This window comes from Petaurus breviceps, unplaced genomic scaffold (assembly GCF_028583685.1).
Source record: "Petaurus breviceps papuanus isolate PSGF00001 unplaced genomic scaffold, PetGlider_PUasm1.0 90762, whole genome shotgun sequence".
Classification (NCBI taxonomy): Eukaryota; Metazoa; Chordata; class Mammalia; order Diprotodontia; family Petauridae; genus Petaurus; species Petaurus breviceps.
Window position 1 is genome coordinate 4,203,382 of NW_027187339.1, and position 22,041 is coordinate 4,225,422.

A 22,041-nucleotide genomic window follows, 5' to 3' on the forward strand; every position below is an offset into this window, starting at 1 on the left:
CACACACACACACACACACACACACACACACACACACACACACACACCCCAAAAGGTTAAGAACTATATATAAGTAGATCTATCTACTCTTCTTGTCTAGAATCATGGCTAATGTGCTTTCTGACCATACATTCCACACCAAAAGGCATGATTTTAAACTGTATTGTGCTGTTGGTTTTTTATTCAAAAGGTAAATGTTTTTGGTTGATGAAGGCAAATGATAAAGATCCTTCCTCAGATTAAGAAATGAACAAACCCTAGGGGTTAGGACCCAATGAAAAGAGAAAAGCATAGAGTGTGACTAGAAACAGAGGCACCACCTAAAGGCTGCTCATTTCGGTAGTGATGCAGGGGGAAATGCAGAGGGTGATGAATCTGATGCCTCAGTGCCTGGTAAGAGTCTCCCAACCAGCTTTGCACAAGTATCATCAGTGTGATATGGATTGGAGACATTGGCCAATCATGTCAGAGCCAATTAGCTGTAGATGGGCAGCAGTCATCAGCTGGGGAGACTATCCTAAAAGCAGCATGGAGGATTTCCAGGCCTCAATGTGCTATTTGCTCCCACAGCTGTTTCTAAAAGCCTCTTCCCAGAGGCCCATTTAGAGTGAAATTAAATGCAACTTTGACTTAATTAACGTTTTAAATGATAATGAATACAATGTAGATTCATAGGAGGCATTTACATTGTGTTGTAAAATTGATAAAAATTTAATAACTCTTTGTTAATAAGTTATGTCTCTCCAGACCCATAAAGCCTAAGGCGCTGTAAACTCTAGACTGGGGTCTAATCTAGTTTCCCTGTGCAGGTGGAAGAGGGAGGCAGGAGACTGACTTGACATTTGCTCTAAGCTTGCTCTGATTCAAACCTCTGCTTGTTCATCAGGACTTTATTTCATATAGTAAAGGTCAAGAATTGGGCTCAAGGCAGAGCTATGACAGAAATACTCAAGTGGAAACCAAGCCAGTCCTGGCATCTGTCACTTGAGATAGTGGAGGAGGAGAAGAGATGGAGAGCTAACTGGCTAGCATCTGTCCTGTACCAAGGAGGTAAGATGAAGTCTACTGCCTGGTGGTAAGAACTGTCAGGGTGAGTTTCATGACAACCAGCCACACTCGGGATATGAAAATGCAAACATAATTTCCACGTCACTTTGCATAAGACCCTCTGCTTGGCTTAGTCTACTGGGATGCAAGCAACATCTTTACCAGTTTGTCCCCAAAGAGGCAAAGCTTTCCCTACTCATTTTCCTGTGCTCCTGGTAGGGAAGATGACCAAGAACAAAGGGTAGAGAAGAGCCATTCAAGTGTTCTGTGTTTTTCTCCCACCATATACTTCCCTCACCTGATAATGCTTTTCTTTAGCTGTCAAGTCCCGTCTTTAGAACATATGAAGAAATGGAGACAATCATCAAAACAATTTATGGCTAAATGTCACCCAAGAAAAGTCAATTGATGAGCCATCTATCTTCCTCATTAGAGTTGGCAAGGGCTGGTGATAGAAAGCATCCATTCAGGCTCCACTGTCTGGACCATTTTACTGCTCTGCCAGGACCAGATGGTGATGACTCTTTTATTCTATGAAAGATTAGCATTTACCTAGGTCCTCCCTTAAGTCCTAAAGAGCCAAATTTCAAAGCAGATGAGTTAGGAGGAGTGTCAGTATAGTCAGAGGGAAGGAAATTTTAGTCAAAAAGTATTTTGTGGTATGGCATGTGTGTTTGTTTGTGTGTGTGTGTGTGTGTGTGCGCGCGCACACACAAAATAATGCCTTCCCTCATGTGAAAGTAGGAAAAAGAAAAGGTCCAGGAGGATTCTAGAAGAACCAATATGCACTTTAGAAATTCAGCAATTAAAATGATCAGGGCTGAATTATCCATGATTCTCCCTTCCATTATCATTAGTAAGATAACTTGTAAGATACATTGTCCAGTAGTGAAATGAACCAAGATTGGAATATAGGAACAGAGTAAAAAGTCACTTAAAACTGCATATAAGGGAATGAAAATAATTTCTTTATCATTTCAGAAGACAATGTGGGCCCTCCTCTTCCTATATAATTGCTAAGTAACAAGGTCTTAGGAAATAGGGAATGAGATGCTTGGGGGGAAAAATAAATCATCCCCTGGTCATCAGTCCTTTGGTGATGACCTTCTCTGACCCTAGGTGGGCTAGGTTTCTGACCACAAGCTTCTGTCTAGCTTGGTGGAACCTACCACCAATATCACCATACTATGATGAGACAATGGATTTGAGGATAAAACATGGACTTCTTATACATTTAATTCTATTTAATCTCATTTAAACTGGCTTTGTCAACTGTACACATATGGTGTATCCCTTTATAGTAATCTTCTTGGTGTTGATGTCACTCTCAAATTCTCCAGATCCTTTACCCCCCCCCCCCCCCATTATCTGATATATGCACTTCAAAAATGCCTCTATTTCACTTGGATGCCTATAGAGCTATTGACAACTGTGAATTCTATGCCTACACAAACCAAGGGCTGATAAAGATAAGTAGATGTTTTATTTTGTTTTGTATATGGCAAGGCTAGAGAAGACAGAAAAGTAATATGCTGTCCATTCTGCCTTCCATTTTTGTCATGCTAGCCTTGTCTTCTCTCAATAAACTCTCAGCTGTGATACCTTGTATTATACCTACATAAGGAATAAAAGTCATGTACAGCTTAAAATTAGCACAGTCGTTTGCAAAAAGATGTGTGTAATTCTGTAGGCTTAAACTATTAGTAAATAGAAACACTGATGTGTGTGTGTGTGTATTAGCTGAGACTCTACAAAAGAAAAATCCAAAGATCCTTTTTCTTTTTTTAACCAAATGTTTCATTTGTTTATGCTACCATTACAGGACTTTTGTGACAAATATCATGTGGCATCCATCTCAACAAGTTTGAATCAATTTGGTTTCTGTTGTGTCATAGTATCATAATTTTAATTGCCCCTTGATGTTAGATGCTAGACTAGACTGAGATAATAGCAATAAACTCCAAAAAAAAAGAGGAAGGCTATTTTAGAAATTTTTGCATTGGGAAACTTGCAGAGGTAGAACCACAAACAAATTCGTTTAATGAAACGAAACAAATGATTGTTTCTATAGCACTGTACACAGAAATGGCTCAATCTCGAGATGCTTGGCTTAGAGCTTTGTCCCTCTGGTGGCAACTTCAACATTGTCATTTGAGAGAAACCCTACTCAGGCCAAGGTACACTAAGGGAGTATATCATCCCTCATTAATAACTGGTTCTACTATGCTCTGCTTATGTATACTGAATCTGATATATTAAACTGTCTAATTCACTATTATATCCCAAATAAGAGGTTCTTCTTTTATTAAGGTGAAACTTTGGTAGTCGCTGACAGTATCAATAGTACTAGCCAATCAATTGATTCCTTAAGAATATCAAAAGGAGAATACCCACTGAACAGGCATAAATCTCTGCAATGAGGCAGATTTTTACAAACACTGTGAATATTTTGAAGACATTCACACTCCTCTGAGAGTTTCCTTTTTCTATGCCCACTACAGAAAATGTATAATGGAGGGTTGACTTTCCATTAAAGTATCTTAGAAATGAAAAGCTTTTCCTTAAAAAGACAGTGAAAATCGGAGAGAGGGGAGAGAGTAAAGAGACTAAAAGAAGGGGTAGGGAGAGAGAAAAAAAGAAAGAAGTACATTAAATAATCTTAGAAGCACACCAGCCCAACTGGGGAACTGCGACCAAAGCAAGCTCCATAATAGTATAATGACCTTTAATGAGTGTCTTGGGAAACAATATAGTTCCAGCATAAAAGACAAAGGGCAAAACCCATCAGGGCTGTGCTGACACTAATTCAGAATGATTTTCCGAACAACTAAAGAATGTAAGAGAGGTAATCTGATCCGCCCATCTGACCTCACTTTGATTCAAGGGCCCTTCTCCTGCCATTTTTAATCGTCAAACACTCTACATTTCACATCTGCTCATATTTAATGAAAAGCCGACTCTCACCACCATTCTTTGAGTCAACTAGCTCTGTCAAAATGGGTACCAGCCGACCCCACGGCAGGGCTAGGGAAGCCCCGTGATTTCTACTGAAGCATTGCCAGTAAAATTCTGCATGTAGATGGCTAGTTTTTAATGGGAGAAGAAAGGTTTGTGTGGGTTCGTGAAGGGACTCGAATTGGTATTGATTTTTCTTACTTATTATTAACAGTCAAAGGTGAGTGGTCTCACACAGGGAAGAATGAAATCTGCTTTCATTTGATGGAGTGATGACTGGGGGGAAGCTAGTGAAACAGAGGAGGCAAAATCCCCTCTGAGCTGTCAATACCAGTTAAAGCTTCAATGCACAGCCAAAAGCTACATGTTTCCCTACAGTGGTTCTGTTTGGGGGAGGCAGGAGGGCCATGAGATCATGCACAGGATGTTTCTGGGTGGACAGGGCAATAGAATCCAAAATACTGTCTTCTTTTCCTCTTAATCTTTACCTCCACCCAGCATCCCCCAACCAAAGCTTGGAGAAAATTGGAAAGCTACTGAAATGCTACAAAATATGGTTTCTCCTTGGATATGGTAGAAATTATACCCCTTGGCATTTCCCAAGTAGGCTAGTCATTTACTTTGCTATGTCTGGTGGGAAGAGACCAGGGTTAGGACTTGACCACAAGAGCTGTTTCCTTTCTTCCAAGTAAGGAGGGAATGCTTAAAGAGGCAGTGAGTCTTGGCTGTGGTTTGGGGGATCTAAAACCTTATTGGGATCAGAAGTGTATATCCTGCCTGAAACAGGAGGCTCTGAGAAAAAAAGACAATCCAAGTGTCCGATGACGGTTCTCCCTTGATCACTCATAGCAGTCCTCAAACAAAACCAAGGGTACTCCAAGACTCTTTTTGTTCCACTACTCCCCTACTCTGAAAATCAACCCAATTCACTTTTTAAAAAGTGATCTACTGTCTATGGCATACTGAGCTAGATGTTGGATGAACAAGAAAGTTTAGATAAGACTGTTCTTGTCCAGGTAAAGCTCATGACCTGGGGTGTGGGGGAAGTGGGGGGGAGGTTGTCACTCTCCTCTTCTGTCTTCTCATTGTGTCCCCCTGGTATCATCCTTCCTTATCACTTATATAACTATATATATATATATATATATATATATATATATCACTTATAACTATACAACTGTTATCAACTCCTAATAGATCTCTCCATCTTCTTCTCTGATGCATCCTTCACACAACTACATGCTGCTCTTCTATATGCACCATTCTAATTATGAACAAGTTCTGGCAACTAGTATCTAGTTCTAATAATTCTCTACTCAAAATACACAGGTATCAATCCATTGGGGAAGCACATAGTAGAATGCAATAAGGTGCCTAGTGGACAGTGAAGGCAAAGCTCATCACCAGTTGAGGATAGGAAGGGTGACTTCATGGAGAAACAAGTACTAATTTGGGTTGAGCTTGAAAAGGAAGATAGGAACTCAGCGGTCAAAAATAGAAAGGAAAGGCTTTCAGGAATATAGTGCAGTGTCAGCAAAGACTTGGATGCAAGGAAGCCTAGGAAATATTCAAGGGGAAAGAGCTCCTCTTGGATATAATATAGATTCTATGGTAGAATTTAGTACAAAAAAAAGCTCCTAATGATGGAATGGCACCAGAATGGGCAGAGCATTAAATTTCAGGCAATAGATTATGAACTTCACTTGGTATACAATAGGGAAATGAGAGATTTTGGAGCAGAGAAATAACCTAATCAGTTCAACAAATATGGAAGATAAGGAATAGATGGGATTTTCTTAGTTGGAATAATTTTAATCATTAATGGAAGGAAAGAGGGAAAAGACAGGATACCTTTTGTCCTGGGTTTCACATTCACTTGGGTTTCATGAACAAGATAATTAATTCAGCGTGAGATCTAGCCTGATGCCTTTAAAGACCAATTATTGGAAGGAAAAAGTCTCTGAGTTTTTGCCTGATTGTGTATTGGAACAGAGTGAAATTCCTTTGAGTTCCTCTCTGCAACTCCATTTGATGTAGCTTTTAAGAATAGCATCTTTCTAGCTGGCATCATTATGAAGGAGATATCTCTTCCAGGTATTCTCATGAATTACAAGATGACTTTTTGCCCCAATTCAGTTATTCTAAGTAACTCTAATATTGTCCACCCCATTAAGGGAGTGCATATTATGACACTTAGACCTTAGTTTCAGTGATAAATACTGTAAAAAGGAAGAGAACCCTACCCCATTCCACTCAATGGGATTTTTCTCCTACCAGGTAGGCCTCTGAAGTCTTTCTTAAGCCATCACATTACCTGTGCTTCACCCTCACAACTGTGTGAGCTAAAATGAGTAAAGTCCATTTTGAACAAGACTTGATTAAGTGCAACATGTCAACTCCTGGTCAACCTTCCCAGAGTTTGAATCACACTAACTATGGTATATACTATTTTATCTCATCTCTGCTGATGGGGAGGATAAAGCAAATGTCTGTCCTAGATAAAGTTTAATCATATATAGGCACCTGTAAAAGAAGAACTGGTGGCAGTGAGAACAGAAATGGAGGGACATATTGTTTAGACAGAATCAATAGAACTTGTAACCCAAATGGATACAAGAGATGAAAGAGAGGGAAGACTCAAAGAACACACAAGGTGATACTACAACTGCAGATTTGATCAAAGGCTTTTAAAAATACCAAACAGAAACCCCTCAAGAATCACATAATTAATGTCCATGCTCTCTGTCATCAAAAGGATATGAGTTATGTAATGTTGACAATGGAAACCATCAGCTTCCTAATGAGTGGTATACCTGGTTCTGCCACTAGGCAGAAATGCAGACACCATGAACTCAGGGTGAAAATCTAATATTTTTGCAGCAATGTAGTATAAATACTGCTGTATTAAAATTAGTGAAGACATGGTCCCAGCACTGCTAACTAAACGTTTCAAAGAGTTAATCCTATCAAAATTGGTGAAACATTGTAGTTTTTTTCTTTTATTTTAAGTGCTGGAATATTCTTCTCCCATTGGGAACTGAAATTATAATATAAGTTTTTAGGGGGACATAAGATTTTTTTCAGATAACTTTACAATTCCCCTCTCCCAATGGAAATAATGTTCTGAGTGTGGAATCTCCCCAAAAAGAATCCTCCAACCTACATCATAATAATAGATCATATTATGAGACATGTAAAGTTTACAGAAGGCTTGCTTCATGACAAGTCTGTGAAATAGAAAAAGCAAAGGCTATTATGTCTATTTTACAGATTAATCAATTGAGGCACAATAAGTTAAGTGACTTGCCCAAGGGTCACACAACTAGAAGATGTAAGAGCCAAGAATCAAGCTCAGATCTTTGACTCTATGACAAATATGTATATGTGCATATATGTAAGTGTATATATATATATGTGTGTTTGTATGTGTACACACACATATATATATACACATACATATGTGTATGTATAATTTTCCCCATTATGCCACCAGGCTTGAGGCCTTAGGGTTCCTCTCTCAAAGGAAGAGGGAGGAATTCTGAAGAGCTAGAAGACTAAAAAGTAGACCTGAATATAAAAATGTTCTTGCATCTCAAGATACTTTGTGAGAAACTCCTTTAACCCACTGCATGTTATTCAAACCCAGAGTTTCAATAGATACCCCTTAAATTGAGACCTTTTTTTCCATCCAATTTCATCAATAATGTATTTGCTATACTGTTGAGCCAACTGGCCCTTCCATTTATGAAATAAAAATTAATCATTACTAGACCACAGTATTTAGGTACTGCTTTGTTAAGAAACACACAAAATAAATTAATGAATCACAAAAATAGGAAAAAGGACACTCCAAAGGCATAAACACAGATACACAGATATATAGAAAGGTAAATAAAGGACCACAGAAGAGAAGACATTGGAAAAAGTATAAGCCTTGTAAACACAAGGAACCACAGGGCACAGCACAAGACGGGGATGATAAAACCACAGACACAAAGGACACGGAACATCATGTGTTGGTGTTAAAACTTACAGGCATGTAAACTGGTGGAGCAATCATTAACAGAGACAGAAGAAAGTGGGAAGGCTCTCTCAAGGGTGTCCATGTTACTATGCACATTGCCTGACATGCAAGAGCAGTCACGCTCAGAACGTCCGCAATCAAAACAACATGCCAGTTTCATTCTCTTGTAGATGGACATCTTGGCTATAACCATGTGGTTGGATGGGAGGAGAGGAAGAGCGGCAGGTTAATGGCAAGGTTATACATAACAAGGCAGCTGGAAGGTAATTGACGGGATTTAATACAGGCCTTAGTTTACGTTAACAGTCTTGACCCAGAAAAAAAAATGCAGTACGATTATCGATAACAGTTTGGCTGCACATCAAAAAACAGGGAAAAGATAAATTGTCTTTGGATTCCCCAAGGCTGTCGTATGTTATTTTTTCCCCCCAAGGTAAAATGGTGACCACAGGAAAAGAGAATGGCTAATTGCAATCAGGTTTTTCTATGAAAAGAACAAATTAAAGACAGAAGAATCTCACCAACATTTTCCCCCTGGCCTGATTACTATAAGAGGGCAAAACATGCACACAGCCAATCAATTAATTGCTAATTTGGAACAAGAAATGATTATTTTTTTCAAAAATGCAAAAGATATCTAATATGCAGCCATTCCAATTTCCATCTATTTCTTAGCATTAGGCAGAGCCTGGGACAGCTTTCATCAAATTAAATGCAAAACGATTACGTGTTAATATAGAAGGGGAGGATGTCTCTGCTGAACTTCCTGGGAGTGAGTGTACATGATGCCTATAGGAATTTAAATTTACTCTTGACAGAACAAATATCCAAATCTGTCCATATAAGAAATGCAGCTACTCCTGGCTAATGCTGCATATTTGACATTAAAGGCTGTTTACAAATAAGAAATCACCAGAAGCATAAGGGAGGTCGGTCCACCAAAATACACTTAGTCATTCAAGGATGTATTTCTTGCTTTAAGGGGAGAGAATTTGAAAACCATATTAGTTTTTATCTCCCCCCCCCACAAAATCCAGGGGAAAAAGCTAACATTTATATAAATGCTATATGGTTTGCAATTTATGTATATATTATTATGAATATATATGCATATACATAAATACAAACATAATCTCCTAGCATTGCTTAGTGATTAATTTCTTTTTTTTGGTTGTTTTTCTTCATGGTGTGGTGGTGGTAAATGTAGCCTTTTTTAAAAAATCAACAACAAAATCAAGACCTTATACTGATCTCACTTGAGATCTGAGCACTACAGTAGTTCTCTCCAAAAGAAGTAATATTGTTTTGTCTGTATAGACTGCAGATCAAAACTTAAATTGCCAAGGTAACATGACTGTCTTGGTATCCCTGAAGTACCTCCTTTGTTGCTTTATCTATACTCCATGATGCCAATTCATGTCAAAATACAAGCCTAAGAGATTCTCTGGTCTTACTTTGGATGCTGCCTGAGATGCACATCATTGGCAATCACTTAACATGAACTGATCTGCATCTCTCTACATAGAAAATCGGGGCACGCATGTGCAACTTCTTAGGCAAAAGTAAAAATCCTCTGATGTCAATGTGAACCAAAGAAGGGCTGTTCCTTCTGCCCACAGGTTCCATCAGAGGTTTTTGCTTTTTTTTTTTTCTTTCCTCCCCCTAGGACGACAGCAGTGTTATTTTAAAATATGGCTTGTGGTTTTGCCCTCCTTGAATGCAACAGTCACCAGGAAGAGAGGTTTAAATCTCTCAAATGGGTCAAGGCCTGTTCTAAGACCTTTATGACTTGCCATACAGTATATTTGTCAAGCAAGGGTAACGTTATGATTGTGAAAAACAGGCACTGGGGGAGATGAATGAGTGATCTCTTCAGCAGCAACTGCATCCCTTTAAACTTTGCTCACATTTCTAGTGACATGTTCTTTTAGCATCCTAGCTGGTCAAGTTATCTTACAGCTGTTCAGATGGATCATGATGCAGCAACCACCTTGCGCACTGCATGGTATATCATTCCTCTGAGCTTAGCTTTTATGGAAAAAGATTTGACTGTGGTGTTTGAACTGAAGGGATCAGGAAAAGACTGCTGTACACTCTACTCAGCGGGCCTTCTTCTGTTGCAACTCACAAAAGTAGTTGAAGCTTGGAGGGGGAGGGCAACTGTACTATGATTTCATTAAAAATGAATTTTGAATAACTAACCCAACTGGGAAATCATGCCTTTGATTTTTTTCTTAATTCTATAAGGGAAGTATTAAAATTTTAACTACTATAAACACAAATGGATAAGAAGATTAACTGGTTTTTCATTCAATGTCTTTTATTTTTAGTATCTCTTTTTTTAAATCAAATTATGCAGTAGAAGAGAGGGCTACCAAGTTTATTAGCAAAAGTCCCTCATTTTTATTTTCATGCTTCCTTTTCTACATGCATAAGAAGAATCTGAAACATTTACTAAAAAATATGTAAGGGCAAAGGAAGGGTGATAGTAGTGGGAGGGAAGAATAACTTCAAGAACTCTTTCCATAAGAATTAAACCCAAGGACTTAGGCAATTGAAATCCCCTACTCTGACGGATTCAGAGGGAAGAGCCACTTTAAACCAAAGCCCTGCAAGGGACTGTGTTTAACTACTATTTTAGTTGGTTATTCTGAAGACCATGCATCATTTTGAGACTTCATATTGATAGCATGCGGGAAACAGGCTTTTAACCTGTTAAAATAAGCAGCAAAAAAAAAAAACTTGCTGTAAAAAGATTAACCATTATAGCAAAGCAATATATGCAATTTTTAAAAAAGGAAACCATGCGATTCTGATTTATTCCTTCTCCAGTCATATTACACTCACACCAAATACAGGATTAAAATTAAAAGGGAAAAACAAACATCACACAATATTAGTAAGAATGACTAGTGAGAAGACTGAAGACAATACAGAAATGATTAAAGATGGGTATCCCACTTGATCAAACTCTCCAGAAGAAGTACCAGTGTCCCTAGTGAACACCAGCTGAGAGAGAAGCTTCCTTGCACAGCCTTGGGGGAATATTTTGAAACCTTCATTTGGACTGTCTGCTGGACCTAGGCACTCTTTTGCCCCGTCTCTAATCCTGGCCCCACTGAGCTTCTCCCTCAAACACCCACCTGGGGCCAGAAGAAGTTAGGTGGGATTGTGCCCATCAGGCAGAGAATTCCAGAACATTTGGGGGGTTGCTGTACTCTATATTTTTTAACCAATTAATGCAATTGAACATCTCCCCACTGATGGGTGGGATCTCAGAGAATTTATAATAAAAAGAGTATTATTTTGGGATAACAGTTTCTTCAAATTTTAAAAAGAGGAGTGAGAGAGGAAATAAAAATTTGGAGGCAATGACTTAGGATCTCAAAGCCTACTTCCTCATTGATTCTGCTTGCTTTCACCCATTTGGTTTTGTTTTGGTGAAAGGTGAACATTCGATGCCAAAGATGACCCCAAATACCCCTTTTTGTTTTAAATTGATTCTAAAATCGAATGTAGGGGTTGGGGAAGGCTGTAGATAGTAGTAAGCAACTTGAAATCCAAATCTACTTGTTTCAAATGCAGAGGTTAGCTATGGGTTTCTTCAGAGCAGGTATGGCAGTTCTTGGTCTGGCTTTGCCACAGGCAAAACAAGGTGCTTCTCTCTCCTGGGGATTCCTTAAAAAAAATTTTTTTTTAATACAGTCACCCACTGTTTGCCCTTCCCACACCACAGCCCCATCATTCAATCAAGTATTTTTCAATGGCAACAAAAAGCAGACCTGCAAGGACATCTAGTGGAACCGTACAGAAGGACAGCTGGTCAAGAGAAAAGATCTGGGAGGGCCAGCCCTCAGTGCCTTGGCTCTCATTAAGAATTGAAATGGGGAATGCTGTCATTTCAATTCCTCAGTTTCATTTGATCTCGGGTGGAGTTTTAATGGCTGCAGAGCAGGGTGGGGGTGAGGAGGAAGGGACAGCAGGAAGTATGCCTAGCAAGCAAGCTGGTTCTAATGCTTTGGGCAGCATTAACTAGAACCAGATTAAGCCACCAGCCAGGTCAACTTTCGGCCTCCACTGAAGCTTCCTTGGCCATAAAAGACAACTGTGTTGCGTGTTTCCAACAGTTATTACACAGGGTCTACTGTCTCCCCTTCTTTCCATAATACTCCAGGGGAAGTCTCCTGGCCTAGGCCTGCCAAGTATCGCCAGAGGATAGATTTGCCTTCTTTTCAAAAGTTCCAACCCGAAAGCAGGGTAGGAACACCTGGAGTTGCTAATTAGTATTTTTTCCAAATCATAAAGTGCCTTCTGCTTGGGCTCTGGCTATGAGTTTGAAGCCAAATGAATCCTCAAGCCAGGACTGTATACTGCACCTCCCCCCCCAAAAAAAATATCACCCCTCTGGGGTGTTCTTAGAAATGGCCACCCTTACAACTTTCTACCTCTGTGTGTACATCTTCCTGGGGCACAATGAAGGAAGAAGGTCATCAATCCAAGGCTTCACCTCTATCTCCTAGTATTCTCAGCAATGCCAAAGAGGAAGTGTTGGCAACATTAGAGCATCTCAAGTGGCCAATTCTGTGCTTTAAAATTAAGAAATGATCAGTGATGCCACTGGAAAACTTCTCATGGATTTGAAAATGTGGTTATGATAAGGGAAGAGAAAACTCTGCAAAAAGCAGCCCCTCTGGATTAAACACGTCCACATTGCTGATATTTCTTCAAGTCAGATTGACAATCTGCTGTCAAACTCAAGTTCTCACTTGAGTTGGCCCTTCCAAGCCAAGCCTGGAATGGGAGAGTGAGTTGGATTCTCTCCTGTCCTCAGTACCATCTGCCTCCCACATCAGTAACCAAATTGTCAGCCAATTTCCAATTGTGGAATCTTAATTTCCAGGGTGGATTGGAGGAGGCAGGAGAAAGCAACACTGGACTGTCAGACTCCAGATGGAGTTTTCCAACTGTTGGAAAAACATCTTTGGTTTCAAACTGAGCAAAGTCGAGGAAAAGACCAGTGTGGAAAAAAAAAAAGGATTCTGCTGGGCAATTTATAGTCACTTTTCAGACCAAAACATCTTTTTTGAAAATCACTGTTCAAGATATTAAGATTTCAATGCAAGAAAGATCATTCCCAAGTATGAGCCCTGGAGCTTCACCTCCTGTGCTGGGAAGGAACTAAAATTAGAAATAAAAATAACCATGGAAGAAAATGTCCACCAAGGCTTGGCAGCTGAGGCTTTTGTTTGATGTGACACTGGGAATCAGGGAGTGTTGGTTCAGGTCCTATAAATTAGGAGTGATGTCTTCACTTAGCTAAATTCCTCCCATTAGCTTCTGGAGGGAGAAGAAAGTCCTTCCAGGTGGAAGGACTTTCTGTTCCAAGAAGGAAAAAGAAAAGCTAGTAAGTTAGCATCAGCTGAATGCAGCACACCCAGCTAATTAATTGATTCTGCCTCCAATGACCATCTTATGGCAAATAGACTCTGAGGAAGTTGGCGCTGAGCTTGGTTGGTGGTTTTCTCTGTGCCATCCCTCAAACTCCAAAGGGATATCCGATTTAGCCCTTGGATCTGGAAGCTAGAAGATGACTCACCCTCATTATCCACTCAGGGATGGGGTGGAGAGAGTTGCTCAATCAACTGTGTTAGAATTCCATGGCCTCAGGGGCCCCAAAGTTGGACTGCCACTTTTAACACTGAATTACTGCATCATTCACCCTCCAAACTCAGGAGATAGCTCCATCCAAATGATTAGCCTTAGTGTGCTGCTGTACAGAAATGGAGGCAGGATCTGTCACTGGAATAACATCTCTATCAATCTCTGCTATTGAGTCAACCTGAAGACCCATGAAGGATGTTGATTTTTACTAGTCTGATGAACCTTGTTCTGGACCAAGGACCATCACAATAATTTCGAAGCCATGTTGCTCCAGCATGTATTTAGAAACACTGGTCTCTAAATTTCCTCAAAGGCCGAATCTTATTGGGTAAGAAATATGCTCCCTGGGAATGTATTAAGAAAATGTATTAATGCATTTATTTCTTGTGAGCAGTAGAGAACCATTTGCTGGAAAGGTTGCATTCTTCTAGCAGGACTGAATGCGTCCTCTTTCCAGGATGCCTGACCAGCACTCAGGGAGCAGGTGGAGGGAAGAGTAAGAGCTATAGTATTTTTTTTTATCCTTTTTTTGTGGCCCTGGGGAACTATTGGGTCACATTCTTGAAAGAGTCATTTTATAGCGAGGGAGACAGGGAAACTTTACAGATTGTTGGAAATAATTACCACAATGCATTTACTTGTCTCCAGCCCTTCAGATATTTATATTTCCAAACTACTCACACAATTAATTCATTGCCTTATATAGAGATAGATATGTATGTGGTAGCAAATGCCGCTTTATAGAATATCTGTGACTGTATATATAAAAATTAACATTTTTACATATAAAGTACCAATGCACATCATATATATCACCATGAAGGAATATATAGATTTGCAACATATGGACTTCCTTTTGCATATGAATTCAAGGACAGTTGCCGTGGAGGCTGAGCCTAATTTTTCAAAGGCAAGCATATCAATGGCCTCCACTTCACCATATACAGCTATGGTGGTAATTATCCCAGTCTAATTGGTCTCCCCTAAAAAGTAATGAGACATGTTCAAGGTCATTTAAGAGAAACACTGTTGTCAAGGTCTTATTTCCACATGGAAAAAATAAGACCATGTTGGGAGCTGACAAGGAAGGGGTAGGTAGCGCAGGTGGGGATGACTAGACAGGGGACTGAGCAACCCTCTGTCTCCAGCTAATCTGCAAGTCTATGGACCGTGTTGGAGGATGAGAGAGGTGTGGGTATGATGTTACTGCTACATGCAACATAAATATCAAAAAGAAAAGAACTGAAACTATACAGAAATAAAGAATTTCTTCTAGAGAAAGACAGGTGGGACTGGACTCTGGGCTTCTAGGAACCCAATTTACTCACAATATATCACTACCAGTGTGCAGTTAAAATAGAGTAGGGCCCGTGTTCCAAGGCAGCAAGAGAAAAAAATAAATCAAAAATATGTCAATTATCAAAGATTAAGTAAAATTTCTTAAAACACATCAATTTATACATGATTTGTACCCTATGATGCCTCCCCTCTCTGTACGCTTAAAAGCTAGAGGGGGAAATATAAACAATTAAAGCAGGTTTGCTATATAAAAACAAAAGGAGCCAAGATTTGGGTCTGAGAGCTTTCATCTCAGGCCAAATTGTGCTTTTCTCTTCCTTGGAAAGCTACGTAGAAATTCAAAGAAATGCAAACGTTAAAGCTACATAAACACAAAATGACCAGTCGAAGCACACTGGATTTCCACCTTTGGGAATTCCTCTGGACAAGGTGACATGAATCATTACAGGTTGATGAAGGAAGATGGGAGGGAGGGAGCTGTAAAAGAAAGGCCTGGTTATTGTAATTATCATTGCTTTGTGGATATGTACCTCTCCTAGGTAAATTATTAATACCTAACCTAACAGGTTTGGACAAATGGCTATGTGGGTCAGCTTCTCGCTCAGGCCTTGACGCTGTCATGGTGAATGTATAGGCAGCCTCCAAAGAGACATGGACCTACCAATGCATTATTCTTGAACCTGGCTTTTGACTGACTGGGGAAGCTGCTGATAATTAATGCCCTTGTAATTAAGATTTCTTTGTCACAAAAATACTTCTTTCCCACTTCCCTCACCTGCATGTAAGGGGAGGTTTATTTTTAGCAATTCACTGTTCTTCCCCCCTCATCTGCATTTCACTCTCTCTAACACGGGCTGCTCTGCCTTGTTAATTATGAAAAAAAAATATTTGGACAATCCACTTTGCTGTCAAATATTAGCTTGACAGCCAAGACCTGCAATGGAGGTGGGGGGAGGGGAGGGAGGGAAACCCAAACAAAACCTTGTCATGTTGGTTTAGCTTTGCTAGAGACAGTGCTTTTGCAATGATCCAGGCTGCACGTGATTAAGAATCACATGCTTCACTAGCTGAACTAACTTTAAGGGAAATGAAGAAAATAAAATCATTTCTAACAATTATGAACATTCCCCCCTCTCTCTTCAGTGGGGAAAGTAGCTATTGCTCTTGGCTTGTCTGGAACTAGAGCGGGGGAAAATACCCTGATAGGTCAAATCTTGGCCCTCAGCATCTTAAAAAATGTTTATTTACTTGTTTCTTTTAGCTTTACTTGGAGTCATTAGAAGCCTGACTCTAAAAGATCCTTGGTTGAGCTTTCTCTACCACATCATTTCAATGTAAAGATTCTTTAACCTGAGGTCCATGAATTTGTTTTTGTTTTTGCAAATATTTGGACAACTGAATTTCGATATGATTGGCTTCCATTGCAATTCTCTGTATTTTATTCCATGCATTTAAAACCATTTTTTCCTGAGAAGGGGTCTAGATATAGGCTCTGCCAGACATGACACACACACAGAAGTTAAGAACCCTTGTTTTAATGTTATGGTCACCCTTGTTCACCTTCCTATTCCTTCTTCAGTCATCTATGACCTGGTTTTTCTTCTGCTAGCCTACATAAGGGCATGGTTGCTTGGACATGGTCTTAGAGATTTCTATTTTTCCTTGAGAGTTTAGTTTACTTGAAGAGGGTTGTTTCCCTTTCTACAAGAGTTCAGGAGTCATCTAATCCAACCCCTGCATTTAACAGATGGGGAAACTGAGACTCAGAGAGACAGAGTGATTTAGCCAAGGTCATGCAGTAAATGGTAAACCCAGAGAAGTGTGTTACTTCTCTCCTCTTTTTGTCTACAAGTCTTTGAATGACTGAACTGATCCAGGCAGTAAGTGGGTCTCAGAGTTATCCTCAGGGTATGGTGAATTAGAGTGGTTGCCCAAGGAATGCTTTAGTAGAGAGAAATTTCTTAAAAAAAAAAAAATATATATATATATATAGTTCCAATTCTGCCCCAGTTCACTCTTTATGTGACCTTAGATAAGTCCCTTCCTCTCTCTAGCCTGGGTCTCCTTATCTATCAAATGAGGGGATTGGATAAGTCAATTTCTGAGGTTCACTCTGGCTCCAACATTCCATGAGACATTTCAATGAACCTTTTCTGTGGCTTGCCCTCCAGCCCTCCAACTACCCCCTTCACAGTCACTAGCCACAAGAAAAAAAAAAAAGAAGAAAAGCAAACAATCAAAAAAACCTGAAGTGTTCATATACAGTATTATTGATACAGATAGGGCTAGGGATGACTTCTGTAAGAAAGAGCAGTTCCTTTAAGACTCTCCTTGATATTCCTTTAAACCATGTTCCATCAGTATATGAGTGCTAAGGAGATGCAAGGGGAAGGGCACATAATTCGATTTTTCTCAGACCCTGTACCCTCCTGGGGTTGGCTATTGGGGGGGGGGTCCTCAGAATGAAAGAATTATTTATCTGTGGATTTTTCACATCAAGAAGAAAAGTGGGGAAAAAAAGGGAAAGTGGGTCTGTTCATGGAGCTTTCCATAAGAGCCTGAATTCCCTTTGTAGCCGTTAGAAGGATTTCTTTCACACAACAACAGCTGCCCTTATATTCACTGTATCTCCTGCTGGGAATGGGAAGGATAAGAATCTTTGTCATAGTTAATGGAACCCCTCTTTCTGGGGTCACCCTATTATCGAAAGTAACCAGACAGTAACCCCTTCTTCAGTCCTTCTGGGATAACTCTCAGGATTCAGTGGAAGGGTCAATAAAGGACGGGTGCCCAATCATTCATTACATGTACATCAGTCATAGATGTATTCTCCATTTAGCCTGCTCTCCCTACTCCCACCCCACACTTCAGTAAACATTGGGTTGTCCCTTACTGGAAGTCTTCAGACAAAGGATGGATGAGTACTTATATATTGTATATTGTAGAGGATGATTTTTGTTTGGATATGGATTGAACCATGAAACAACATGGTAGATGGATAGAGAGCTGGTTTGGGGAGCTAGGAAGACCTGAGTTCTACTCTTACTACTATACACACTAACTCTGTGACCCTGGGCAAATCACTTAACCTCTTACTGCTCAAGGTAGTTAGCTCTCCAAGACTATTAGTTGTAGAGAAGGTGCCAACCTGCATCCATAGTTGCCTTATGGAGTAAGTGACTACATAAATGAAATCACAGGTCCCGTCCCTATCCCTAGTACCTATGGCAAGTAGTAGATTGCCACTCAGATTCTACGTACATTCTATTCTGCAGCAATCAACCATTAAGTTATACTTGGAGAGAGTTCCTTCAGCCAAAGATGCCACCCTTCAGAGAAAGCTGGAGAGAACAGTATTTTCCCATAAAAAAAATAACTGGATTGAGTTAGCAATTCTCACTAGAAATTAATTTCTCCATGGTGTCTTTGGCAGTGGCTTTTGAGGGAGGGAAGCATTAGTTTGAGGACATCATTTCATCACTTCCAGATGGGAAATGGGAAAGAATGAGGAACTTGGAGTCAGGAAGACATGAGTTAAAATCCTGCCTCAAAGACTTACTAGCTCTGTGCTCCTGAGTATCAATTCATCTCTCTATGTTTCAGTTTATTCCATGTAAAATGAGGAGAGTAGTATCTACCTCACAGGATTGTAGTGAAAATCCAATGAAATAATATACACAGAGCTTTATAAACATCAAAGGACTATATGATGGTTGTTGTTATTGTTCTTATTATTATATCAAGACTGATGATCCTCCTTTCTCTCCCTGCTATTAAAAAAATGGAGAATGTCCAGCCCATTTCCCCAGGGATATGAGTCACTTAATAAAAAATGTGTAATGCCTGTTCAAAATTTCTAGAAAAGGTAGTACCTTCAGTCTATAAATCTCCACATATAAAGAGCCTTCTTGGGGTTTGGTTTGGAAGGGATTTGAGGTAGGCATGCCACATGCCACTGAATGCAGTCTATTCTATCCCTGGAAGCATCCTTTGGGGACCACAGAGAGAGGAAGAACAAGAAAATAAATGCCTCTTTGAGTGGGACAGAATAAGGATAGTAACTGGACCTATGATGAAGAAATGAAATGAAGAAACTCCCACCACCAATGCAAGCCAGCATCTTCTCAGCCACTCATAATCTTAGAGAGATGCCAGACCACTAAGAGGTTAAGTGACTTGCCCAGGGTTACCCTTGCCAGTATGTGTCAGAAGCAAACCCTGAGCCAGACTATGAGCTCCTCCTTTAAGCTGGGAGCTCTTTGAGGGCAAGGATTGTCTTTTGCCTTTCTTTCTTTGTATCTCCAGAGCTTGGCGCACTGCCTGACACATAGTAGGCATTAGATGACCTGTCTTGACTTCGTTGCTCTAAGACCAGTCTTCTATGCTCTACGTCATATTGCTTCTCTTGAGTAAAATAATCAAAGTAAATCTGCCTAGTAATGATGTAAGACCAGGATGAATGAAGATATCCAAATTTAACTTTTTCCTCCTCTTTGGTGCCAGAATCTCCTATACCTCATCTATCTGGATGATGCAGAGAAAAGGTGTCAAATCTCATTATGATTTGACATCCTGACCTAATCCTGCTTATCTTAATGCCCTGCAAGTCCCAAGGGCCAGCAAGATCATCCTATCAGGAAAGAAAATTGGTTTAGTTTGAGCTCACTGTAGCTGAAGGAGGACAATTGGATGCTCCTGCCTCACCCCCCCCCCATTTTTGCATATTGAATTCTACCCTCCCAGAGCAGACTCATCTTCACCTGCACTGTTTAAGTTAGGAGGCCATGAAAATTCATTTAGGTCACTTCTTGGGAGGGAAACCAGGAGGGGTGGGGGGAAGGGAGAGAAAACAGCAAGAGTGGTGGCCTGGGCTGATGTGAATGGCAGATTTGCCAACTGAGCAAACAATATTTATTTCCAAGTCTCTTTGTACCAGTGTGTGAAACATAAACACATTTAAGCAAAGTCGTTAAGTGAAACAGTTTCCTTTGGAGACGGGGAAGGAAGCAAGGTTGAGGGGTGGAGGTTGGTGGGGGAGGAAAGGCAGAAGAAATATTACTTACGCCGTTTGCAGCCACATTTTTTTATCCTTTTGGGATCTGTGATGTCATCATGACAGGCTTTGCAGTAAAAAAATGCCCTGGAGAGAGAGAATGGAAAAATTGACACATTTCTTAATCCACCCAAATGAAATGAGTCCCACATTTCCCCCTGCTATGGTGCCAAATTAATAAAACATGCCAGCACTAATTTCCTTTAATCTTTTGAAAGGTTTAGACGTTTAAAGACGGAAGTGTTTGTTGCAAGACCCTTCATTTCAAACACAAAGCTTTGCTCTTCGAGTTAGTGCTTCTTTTAATAAACTTTCATTGGAAAAGTAATTGGGGGAAAGGTTGATAATGTAACCCAGAAGATTAGCTTGCTTGTCTTTCATCTTTGAGAGCATCATGTAGGTTACCTCAGCTGAACACATGGAAAGTGAAGGCCCAGCCATTGGCAAGCTCGCCATTCAGATCCTTCTTTTCCTTAGCAGCAAACTAAAACTTTAAGGAACATGGGAGACAGATGGGGCTATTCCTCACTCAAAATTTACAAAGGTGATACTTTGAAAAAATACCTTTGCTCAGAAAGCAAACAAAACAAACTGATTTGGGTTGCCAGAAAGAACTGAGTTCTACTTCTACTACTATACATACTAACTGTGTGACCCTTGGGCAAGTCACTTAACCTCTTACTGCTCAAGATAGTTAGCTCTCCAAGACTATTAGTTGTAGAGAAGTTGCATCCATAGTTGCCTTATTGGGTAAGTGAATGGAGGGCAGGACGAGTTGACGATGTTTGAGTCAGATGGTGACTCTTTGTGATATGAAATTCAGTATCAACTTCCAAAAGACCAGAACTGGAAGGGACCTTGAAGATGAACTGGTCAAATATCTATCCTTGCTTACTGATGAGACCCAGAGAAATGAGATGATTTGCCTAAGTTTATGATGCTTGGTTGTTGGGCGACTTATTGTCCCCAAAAAGGGGGATTAATTTAGAGTCAGAAGATTTGGGTTGTAATCTAGCTCTGTCATGTCTCTCCATCTCCTTGGACAAATCACTTCAGCTTTCTGAGCCTCGGTTTCCTCATCTGTAAAATGAGGCATTTAAACTAGGTGAGTAGTTACATATTTTATACTCCTAAATACAAAAAACAAAACAGTCAACCACTACACTAAAGAATGCATGTATGTGCTCTCGGTGAATGTTTCACCTTGATTAAACAAGACTTAACAGGCATTTATCTACAAAAGGTCCCCAGCCTGGTTCAAAAGATCACTCATTATGTGATGTTCAGGCAATGAAACCAATTAATAGGGTGTTCTAATGGGTTCAAATGAGGGAATACAAGGTAAGTCTAAAACAATGGAGAGAATAATGTCTTATGAGGGCTTAGCATTAGTGGTGTGCTGAAATCCATTTTACTAAATTTCTGGCACAAAGGAAGCAGTACCATAACAGATTTACAACTGGAAGGGACCTTAAGAGGTCATCCAGTTCAACCTCCTCATTTTACAGGCAACAATATAATTGCTAGCATTTATATATCTCTTTAATGTCTGCACTACACTTTACATAATTATCTTTTAGTATCCTCAAAGCAATCCTGTGGGTTTTTGTTGTTGCTGTTGAGTCGTTTCAGTCATGTCCGACTCTTGTGACCCCATTTGGGTTTTCTTGGCAAAGATATTACAGCTGTTTGCCATTTCCTTCTCCAGATCATTTGACAAAGGAGGAAACTGAGGCAAACAAGGTTAAGTGACTTGCCCAGGGTCTCATAACCAGTAAGCATCGGAGGCCAGATTTGAATTGAGGATGAGTCTTCTTGATTCCAGGCCTGCCACTCTATCCACTGTGCCAACTACCTGCCCTACCCTGTAGAATAGGAACTATTATTATCTCCATTTCTCAAAAAAGGAAACAGAGTCTCAATGTTAAGTGGCTTGCTTCCCTAGATATATGAGGAAAAGTGCAGCTACCCAGGTCCCAAGTAATATATTGTGATTACATCT

The 22,041-nt window shown here is 39.9% G+C and overlaps 1 protein-coding gene across 7 annotated transcripts in view; it reads right to left on the bottom strand.

Annotated features, from left to right (window-relative positions):
• Window positions 1-22,041, bottom strand: part of KCNMA1 (potassium calcium-activated channel subfamily M alpha 1) — a 917,791-nt gene that overhangs the window by 134,090 nt on the left and 761,660 nt on the right. For all 7 annotated transcript variants that reach the window (XM_069068323.1, XM_069068322.1, XM_069068316.1 and 4 more), the window contains exon 18: window positions 20,050-20,126. In XM_069068323.1, the coding sequence (XP_068924424.1) occupies window positions 20,050-20,126 (77 nt within the window). The remainder of the gene's footprint in view (window positions 1-20,049; window positions 20,127-22,041) is intronic.